The sequence below is a fragment of the Caenorhabditis briggsae genome, assembly GCF_000004555.2.
Source record: "Caenorhabditis briggsae complete genome, chrV, whole genome shotgun sequence".
Classification (NCBI taxonomy): domain Eukaryota; kingdom Metazoa; phylum Nematoda; class Chromadorea; order Rhabditida; family Rhabditidae; genus Caenorhabditis; species Caenorhabditis briggsae.
In genome coordinates, this window is record NC_013488.2 from 1,384,116 (window position 1) to 1,394,518 (window position 10,403).

At 37.5% G+C, this 10,403-nt stretch overlaps 1 protein-coding gene across 1 annotated transcript; it reads left to right on the top strand.

The window, feature by feature from the left end:
- Positions 1-6,593: 6,593 nt before the first annotated feature.
- Positions 6,594-7,808, top strand: CBG00760 (the record flags this gene model as incomplete). Its single annotated transcript, XM_002635327.1, has 3 exons — positions 6,594-6,771; positions 7,031-7,140; positions 7,629-7,808. 3 exons carry the CDS (start codon positions 6,594-6,596, stop codon positions 7,806-7,808), a joined length of 468 nt encoding a protein of 155 aa, XP_002635373.1.
- Between the last annotated feature and the right edge of the window lie 2,595 nt (positions 7,809-10,403).

Sequence of the window (10,403 nt, forward strand, 5' to 3'; positions counted from 1 at the left end):
GTCTCAGGTTTAGAAAATATTTCAAATTCTAGTCCTCTTTTTTTTTCATCTCCGGTTTTTAGAGTCTAATTATTTTTCCGTCTTTCTCTCCATAATACCAATGTTCAAAGATTTTTATTTCACTTTCTTTTTATTTCTCCCAGTTTTCAGTACAATATGATCTCTACTCATCCATAACCATTTTCAAAGGTTTATGCCCAATAGCGGGTTCTCTCCATTTCTGTGTGTAATTTAATAATGTTGCGTACATAATAAAAGATTTCTAATTTGATTTGTTTTTCTCCTTCTTTCCAGTCTAAAGACGACCGAGTGATCACTGAGTGGCTCATCTGCCCACTCATCCTTTCTCAGCTTTTAACAGTAAGAGATGCACATCTTGTCAAAGAAAATCGAATTAGTCACTCAAATCCACCAGAGACTACTTCTTCTCCATACTTTCCCATTATTTTCGGCGATAATCACATTGAAACAAAAAACGTTGGAGCCTTCGAGATAGAATGCAGCGTCAGGAGAAGGAGAAGAGGAAAAAGAAGGACGGCTCGCTCTGGGAATGTGTGCACTCCGAATGATCATTTAGATTTATGAGATCTTCATTTTTACGACGTTTTCTTTGTTATTTCTTAGCTTCTGGTTTCAATTTTCTTTTCACTTATTACTATGATCAGTCCATTTGCTCTAATAAAACAATTTGCACCTTGAGCTCAACTTCGTTCTAATAGAAGCCCCCCCCCCCTTTACGCGCACTTTGAGCTCAATTATCTCGGTTCCCATAAGAGATATCAAACATTAACCAACTGATAAATCGATTATTATAACATCACAAATATTTCATCAGTTAGCAGATTATTGATGGGAACCAAGATAATTGAGCTCGAAGCGCAGGATTCTACAGGATGGCGCATATTTTTTACCCTGACTAAGTTTGTACTAGCATAAGACTTGATGGAAGCGTAGTACTAGGCTCAAATTTGGAATGCAACACATCAGATTTTTCATCAGTATACTGGCTGAATTTCAAACTATTTGATGAACTTTGAGCTGAGTTATCACTTATCAAACTTGCTTAGTCTAATGAAAATAACATTACTCCGTTCATCTTCGAACAATTTCAAAAACACCTAGACTTGAGGAATCGCTTTGAAAGTTTCAGTTGCTTTGAACCAAACGTTAAATAACATTTCTACCAGTTTTTGTGCTTCCGAGATATTTATGCCCAAAGATATACCCCTTTTTGATTAGGATAGGCAATCGTGCGCCTCCCTGCAACAGCAGAGTAGTTTCGACTCATTTTTTCAATCACCAAAGTTTTTCAGATTCAACACTTTATTCAAAAATATCGTTTCAACACTTCATCCATTTATCATAAACAATCCTTTCCTTTCATGCCTTGCAATCTGACAGTAACCATCGACACAGTAGACTCTACCGAATCCTCTGAACTTCTCACAATCCGATTCACTATCACACTGAGCTTTTGTGGCTCTTCTAAGACGAGCATCACTTGGGACCAGCGCCAAAATCAGAAGAAGTGTCAGTAGAAACAATTGAAATCGCATTTTAGAATAGGGGAAATTAATGGCGGGAACGGAAATGGTTTGAGAGTGATAGAGGGTATAAAAAAGTTATGGTTATAATTGAATTAGGAATCGAAATGTGGGGGAGGGGGGGAGGAGGTCGAAAAATTGATGGGAACGGAAATGGTTTTCCTGTCTTGTTTCAATGTTGTTAAGACGGGAAAATAGGGAACGATTTTTAGTTTTTGGTGATGACAAGGAAAGACCTATAATAGAAGGGCTCTTACACCCAGTTTGAGCTCAATTATCTCGATTATAGCTAAGGATATGAAAAGGTTGTCAATTGATAAACATTATCATAATATCACTTACTTTTTATCAGTTGACAGATTTTTGATACCTCTCAGCGGAATTAAGATAATTGAGCTCAAAGTGCAGTAGAAGGATTCCACTAGATTTCTGCCTCTTGAAAATCTCTAATCCAGTATATACTTGGATTCTTCCAACTTTTAAAATTTGCAAATTGAGTCCGTGCTTTTTCTTCTTCTTCTAGAAAAACAAACCACTTGGTTGTATTCTTCACCACACAACTCTCCATTCAAAAGTCTCTTCTCATTTTGTTGTTATTGCGTTTTTTGGGTGGTCCTCTCTTCATTTTTCAACTGTTTCCTTTTTTTCTTCTGCTTCCCCTCCCTTTTCTGTTCCAAATCCTTCAAAACTTTTCTTCTTCTTCACTTTCACTTTTTTTTTCTTCTTGGGGCTATTTCGAATGAAAGTGTGAGTGCATGCACATCAGCTGTCTACCACTAGTCTCCCGATATTTTTGATAGAACTCCCAGAAGTTTTTTTTTCCTTTTTTTAAGCTAAAAGCCGGAAATTGGAAACGTTTCTCACGATTTGAGAAAAGGAGTGAATAGAGAGGAATAAATAGAGAAAAGAAAACGGCATGGTTGGTTCCACCATCGGGAGAAAAAAGATCATATCTATCTAGATTTGTTCTCGAATCGTTTTGGCTGGCGGCGTGGCGCAAAAGAGAATTAGTTATTTGAAGGACTAATGGAAAATGTAGATTTTCTTAACTTGATTCACTCACTTTACTTTTTTCTACTAATTTTGTTTGTGTTGCTTGACAGCTTAATTTTTCAAGTTTCAAGAAAACTAATTTTATTTTACCATTTACCGTAAAACCTGTCAAGTTTGAGCCAAAGATATCAAAAATGGTCAACTAGTAAAATATTGGTGGTATTATGATAAACAATTTATCAGTTGACATCCTCTTGATGTCTTTGAGAGGAACCCCGATAAATTTGCTCAAAGCTCAATGTTAGGGGCCATTCTATTAGAGACTTAACGGTAACTGATTTCTCTTTGAAAAATAAAGACTGTGTTTTTTTTTTGTAATTTTTGAGATTCTAGCTACCGTAAAACCTGTATTAGAAGGGCACCGTAATAGAAGCGCCCTCTGTGAAAAAGGACATCACTTCAAATTGTGTTTCCAGTAACTCCACAATTTAATAGAAATTTGTTGAAACTCTATTTTTCGATGAAAATCTTGCTATTTATTGGTAAAATTGGCAGATATTCACGAATTTTGAACGAAACTTCGTCGAATTTTTCGTTGCTAAATTTCGGAAAAAACTGGCCGGAAAAATAAAAGGGCCCCCTGTAATAGAAGGGCCCTCCGGAGGTACCTTGGAACAGTAGAAGGGCCGGCCCTTCTAATACAGGTTTTACGGTAGTTTTATTTTAATTTTACCTCGAAAAGTTCAAATATTTTTCTCGGCCAGTATGACCTTCAAAATATGGACGAACATGGACTGTTTTCAATAGTTTTGATCTACCGATTTCGTATTTTTTGAAGGTTGCACTTTTTCAAACTACATGTATATTTACAATCCTATGATCTTTATTCCATGGTGGTTAGTAAACTTTGGTCTAGGTAACAAACTTTTTGAAAAAATGAGTGTACATGGTGGCGTACAATTTACCGGACTCAAGTTTGTGCTAAAGTTGAGTGAAGCGTTGTACTGGGCTTAAATTTGAAGAGCAAAAATTCAAATAATTCATTAGTAATTTGGCCAAGTTTCAAATCATTTGACAAACTTAAAACTGAGTTGTGGCTTGTCAAAGTTGCTTCATCTTATGGAAATCACGATGCCATTCATCTTTAAAGGAGGCCAGACACCAAAAAAAAAAGTTTTCCTGATATTTTGCATAGAGAACCCCCATGAGGGGTTGAACTCATGACAGGCAGCTCAGGGACACAGCGCCGCTACCGGCTGAGCTACGGGGACGCGAAGGCGCCTGACGACCGATGGTCTACAGAAGCGCGGCGCGATTTCGTCCCCCGAACTGTCCCCCGAAATTTTTGCTGTCTCGCCTCCTTTAAACAATCATAACTGTACCTAGACTTGAGGAATCGCTTTGAAAATTTCTGTAGCTTTGAATCAAACGTAAAGTTATATTCCTTTCAATTTTCGTGCTTCCAAGATACCAATGTCTAAAGATACACCCGTTCTTTTAGTCCGGGTAATTGTGCGCCACCCTGTAGGGATCGGACCCTGTTTTAGATAACGTTTCAGAAAACCTCATAAACATTTTTCTGGAGAAAATATTTTGAAAAATCCGGTCTAGCAATGAAATCTCAGTTCTAATCAGCTGTCTCCAATTCGCAACTCCTGCGTCTCTTTTCAAAATCCACTGGTGGCGGGTCGAATTTCACAATTTCTCATGGCCCATGGCCCCTTCTGCTCCATCCCAGACGGACCCATCCTCAGTTCCCTTCGTTTCTCTCTTTCACCCATCCTCAAACTATCTGTATCTTCTTCTTCTTCTTCTTTTTTCTTCTTTCCCACTTGGACCACTGACTCTTCTTTGTATACATGGGACACACACATACACCATTGGCGTCAAAAATCTTTTTCTTTTTTTTTCCACACAAAGTTTCATCTTTTTTTCCTTTTCTCCAGGATCCCCCTAATTATTTGTCATCCTAAATCTCTTCCTCTCTCTCTCTCCCTTCTCCTGACTCCTACACTTTTTCAATCGGAATTCATCCATCTTCTGTCAGGAATGAATGAATCTCAAAAGTCATCAATCCTGAGAGCGGGGGACCACTGTTTTTATTTCTGTTCCTCCCCAGATTTCTTTTATTACTCTCGTCCGAAATCAATGCACGTTGCGGCCGAAAATTTACTCAAAATCGCATCGTCGGTCGCACAGCGAAAACAACAAATGGATGCATGCGCCTTTAAATACCGTACCTCGGACGTTTTTTTACTTGGGGCCCTATTTGGCTGTTTTTTTCTGTTTTATAAGAAAAATAAATTAAAGATTTATAAGAATTACACAAAATTAGACAGAAACAAGCGAAAAAATGAGAGAAATTTGAGAAAATTCGATAAATGCTGAGGTACTGTATTGAAGGCGCGTGCAATAATTTTAAAAACACAGTAAGGTTCTCTCTGTGGGAGCTAAGCTCCGCCCACCGTTGTTTTCTCGGCCTCAACGTGCATTGATTTCGGACAAGAGTAATATTTCCGTCTGCTCCAGCGCTTTTATTTAGTTTTCTCATGTTTTGATTGAAAGCAATTTGCTTGATTGAACTAGAAAATAAAAATCTCCCAGACGTTTCGAACCAACTGAAAGAATTTTTCTAGTGTGTGTGTCTAGTTTTAATTGCTGGCCAATGAGCAATATGAGCATCTGACAGCTGCACTTTTCCCTTTCGTCCGTTTTATTTTTACAAATTTTCTTCTCTGTACGGTTCTCGGCAAATTTAACATGATTGTTACACGAAGTATTACATTGGAAACTATGGCAGGGCTCATTTTCGATCCATTCCTGTTTTTGATCCGTTTTTTGGTACATTTTGGCCCGTTTTTGGCTCATTCGCAACTTTTTTCAACTTTACTAATTTTTTAATAAAAAACATATTTTAAACAATTTCGAAGGTCTTCTTTTAGACCTGGTCTACCTTGATATAGAAAAACACTGAAAAAATGGAAAATATCAAAAATCTATCAACTGATAAAATGTTTTTGATATTATGATAAACACTTTATCAGCTGACAGCATTTTTAAATTTTTCACAGGAACTGATGTGAGATGAATTGGCTCAAAGTTAAAAGATAGGAGCCCTTCTATTACAGGTTCTACGATTTTCTAGAAGCCTTGAACTTTCATCCTTTAACTGTTATTTATCTTCGAAAGTACCGTAGTATTATTTTAATATGTTTTTCTGTCTGTATGGTGAATGTTCCAAACATTTTTGGTCCCTTTTGTCCTGGCATTTAGAATTTCTTCTAAAGCCCACTTGGTGACCCCAAGAAGATTCTTCACACACCACCAAGAAGACCCCACCAAGAAGATTCTTCACACACAAGTTTTTTATCTTGATTCATGTGAAAGATATCAAAAATCTGTCAACTGATAAAATATTGGTTATATTATGATAAATAATTTATCAGTTGACTACGTTTTGATATCTTTCACAGGAATCGAGATGATTGAGCTCAATGTTGACGGTTGGTTTCTATCAGAGCAAATTACAAACCGTTCTCTAATGAGCAATCTCACCTCCCAACTACCGTACTCTTTCAATTTCCGCTTCCTCCTTTGAAAAGAGTAGTTTTTTCTATTTATAAACTTTAGAAACATTCATTTCCATGCCACGAACTTCATTCAATGTATTGAGAGGAAGCTCCAAGTGCTCCTTCCCTAAGCTCTTGAAACACAAAAAAGGTCTCTAGAAGAAAAGAAAAAAGCAATTAACTAAGAAAAGTGCACACACTTCTTCATCATTTTTTGTATCTTTTCCACTAAATTATTCACGCAACAACGCTTACATGAAGTAGCAGTTCGTCGAGTGCTTCTGACACTTTTTTCATTCATTCATTTGTTTCATAAACGATTTCCGGTCTTCGTTTTGTGTTGGCACATTCTGAACCACGAGATGCTTCTTTTGGGAAGGAAACAAATTTTTCATTTAAAATCCCCATCTCCTTTTCCTCCGTTTTTTCTCATTTCGGTCATATATAGCCCACCAGAAAGTTGTCATTTTTTTTTTAGTGTGGGCCGATGTCCAAATCGGTGTCTATACCACAAGCACTGTCCGACCTGAAACGGACGTCACTCCGACGGTTGAGTAGTGCAAGGAATGGTGGAAACAAGAAAGAGAAGACTGTGACGACTTCAACACCTTTGAGTGGATTTGTGATATTGGTGGAGAGGGAGGACAAGGTGGTTCGGTTGTATGGTGAGTGAAGCCTCCCATTTGGTCGGAAAGTCGACCGAGCTGACCGATCGGGCGTCGCGTCCTCCGAATTTGTGCATTGTCAGCATGTCAGAGAGAATTTCGTTTGTCGTAAAATAAATTTCTGCGTACGTAAACACTGACTGAACTCGGTCAGGTCGATCGGCAAGCGGTCGACCGGCGGTCGGCGATTTTTGACCGTCCGTACTGGAAGCTTTTGTGACGTAAACCTACAGTAGACATATTTAACTCATATCTTCAGGTACCGCCGCCGAACGAGCCGGTCTTAGCATCGGCGATGAGATCGTCGGGGTTAATGATATGCAAATCGATGGTAAAAGCTATGAGGAGGTCACCAAATACATTCAAGAGGTACGAGTCTTTTCTTCTTCATTTAACGCATGCAGTACCGTATATTAAAATGTACAAAAACGTGTATTCCAGTTGATTTTTAACCATTTTCAGAAGACTAGAGCTCGACTGTCAAGTTTCCGATCACTTTGAAAATTTTGGAGAGTATAGAACAGACCTAGATTCAAAACTTTGTATGCATGGATTTTTTGAAATTCCTAGTTTTTCAGCTTTTTGTCGATTTCTGAAAGGAACCCATTTTTTGGCCCGTTTTTGTTCTAAAAACGAAAAAAACAGGTGTCTTTCAGTAATCGGCAAATACCTGAAATACTAGGAATTTTCAAAATATTCTGTGAAACCAAAAGTTCTCAATCTAAGTATGTTTCACGCCCTTCAAAGTTTTCAAAGTGATCGGAAACTTGTCAGCTCAGCTACAGACTCCTGAAAACAGTGGTCAAAATGGCTTTTTGCATATGTTATTGACCGGTACTGTACTTGTATATTTCCAGTGCATCCGCCGAAAAATCATCCAACTCAAAGTTCGCCGTCGTGCTCTAGAAATTCCAGCCGAAAACGAGGCGTCGGTTTTCAACTGCACCCAAACCAACCATCGGATGGTTACTGATGCTTACTTGGTGTCCGTGGACAAGGACCATATAAAGGAAGTGACAAAGCGGTTGAAAAAGTAAGTAAGATTTTGGATGGAAGAACTAATCAGGGTCAAATGTGAATAAGTGGTTTCTGTCGCTGGCGGTTCTCTCTGTTAGGTAGAAGGAGGTAAGAGGTGTTTCAAGTGCTCTGACTGCCCACATAAACAGTCGGGCCTACTACTACTACTGTCAGATTACGCTATCTTTTTTTGTCTAGCTTCGGTTCATCTATCCATCACGAAGCATCGACCCGCTTCCATTCTTTCACTCTCGAAATTAATTAATGGCCTTGGAACAGCCAGCCTGCGCGCGAGAACACCACAAAAACACTGCCTTCAGATTATGAATGTGAGCTAATTTGGAATTCTCTCTCTTTCCCTGAATATAGGTCACGCATTCTTCTTCTACATCTCGTTTCTCACAGTTAGTATCACCCTCTTCTTCAACTTTTTCATGTAATTTTCACAAGCCAATAATCTGAATTGTCAAGGTTGAAAATACCCCCGAGGGGTTCCCTTTCGCATTGTCGGAAAGTCGTATTAAAAAATTTGGTCATTAATCACAGAACCCCCCTTAAGACAGTGGCATATCGCCCTCTCAAGTAATACAGAAAGAACCTCCCATTGCGCTTATCATCACACTCTTCCCCCAACGACATTCTTTTTTTTGTGTCTCTCAGTTACAACACAGACATTCAACAATTCATCAAAAACTATCATCACTAAAAATTTCTTGCTGTGTTCTCTCTCTTTTTTTTTTGCTTTCTAGTCATTAGTTTTTTTCTCATTTCTTCTGACTTGCGATGATATTGCAAATTGGACGGGTGAGAACAGTTTTTATGAGGATTACAACACTTTGTGTTACGGTTTAGGTTTATCTAGCGGGTTGTGAATTTACTTATTGCTAGATTTGGCATGGTTTGATCGTAAAACTTAATGTTTCAACATATGTAGCTATGCTCTAAATTAATTAATTCTGAATTTTTATATTTTGTAAGGTAATCCAATATCTTGTAGTAATTTTGATAGAGCCCTTTAAACTTTGGTCATTGTTAAATCACAGTAAAAACTCTTATAGAAGGTCACTAAACGTTGAGCCCGTATATCTCGGTTCTTTTAATAGATATCAAAAACTAATCAACTGGTATATTATTCACCATGATATAACCAATATTTTATCGATTGACAATATTTTGATATCTCATATGTGAACCAAGATAATTTGCACAAGGTAAATGTTTGCACAGGATTGTGGTATGCTGTACACTTCGAGCCCGTAGATCTCGGTTCCTGTAAGAGATATCAAAGAGTTGTGAACTAATAAAATGTTTATTTTAATATTGAAAATATTTTGTTAGTTGACCACTTTTGATATCATTTGCAGGAACCGAGATAATTTGGCGGTCGAAGTTAAAGTTAGGAGGTCATGATATTAGTGTTTACCGTAGTTGGAAATTGAAGATTACAAAAAAAACTTTATTAATTTTTATGAAACTTCATTAGAATGAGAAAAACTCACTATTAGATTATTAAATTAAGGTTTTCGTGCTATAGTTTTCATTCTGGAAGAGTTTTAGGCCTAAGACTCAAAGTTAGAGAACTAAAAAAGATTAAATCTCGAAGTTTTCGAAAATCCTGCCCCCTCACTATCAGATTCTTCTTAATTTATTAATTCTCCTCGCAACCGTAAAATTTTGCTCGCATTATCGGGGGAATTCCTTCCTCTCTACGACCTCCTCTTTCGAAAAACGGTCAAAAACCGTTATTAATCGAAAACATCAAACTCCACCACCTTCACACTCACAATTCCATACACATACACACACACCAAAACCAACAAACATTGTTATTTATTGACATAAACCGTTTATTGCTTGTCCTTTCCTTTTTCATCCTAACAATTGTCATTCGAACCGTTCTCTTATTGAATTCGTTGACATTTTCCTTTTTTTTTGCCTGTCCAGACATAACCTTCACCGTTTCATCCCACAATTTACCACTTTGCACATTTCATGCCTCATAAACCATCCGTTTCCTTGGGTAGAAGAATACTGAATAACAGGTAGACACTTTTTGACTTGACAATTCTGCTTTGTAATGCAAGATTAGGCTTGAAATGTGATGAAATATTGTTAACTTGGTTTGGAAATTTCGTGTAAGGTTTCTTGTAAACTTGATAACACTGTTTGGATTACGATAACGACACAAAAAGTGTGCTTCTTTTTTGAAAAAACCGTAGCCTACAAGAATGCTTATTTGCGGTTTGAATAAGAAGGTCAAAAGATGAGACACACAATTCTTGACCGGGATTTTTTTTGTCTTGGAAGTTCGACAGTAGTGTTCTTCAGCATACTTGTAATCCGGGCCTTTGCCGGGCTTCGCGGGCCCTGTCATAACTTCTTTCAGAATCAATGTTTTCGAACCAACTTAATCAGGTATGATAGAGCTTCACGAGTACTACAAAACGGTATTATTTGGAATACTGTATCTTGTCTATGAACAGAGTTACAGAGCAAAAGGAGCAAAAAAAGCGCATAATTGACGAATATAACTTTGTTCATAGATAAAATAAAAAATAACTTTGTTCATAGATAAGATACAGAATTCCACCACAGGGCGAGAATCAGATCTCCGT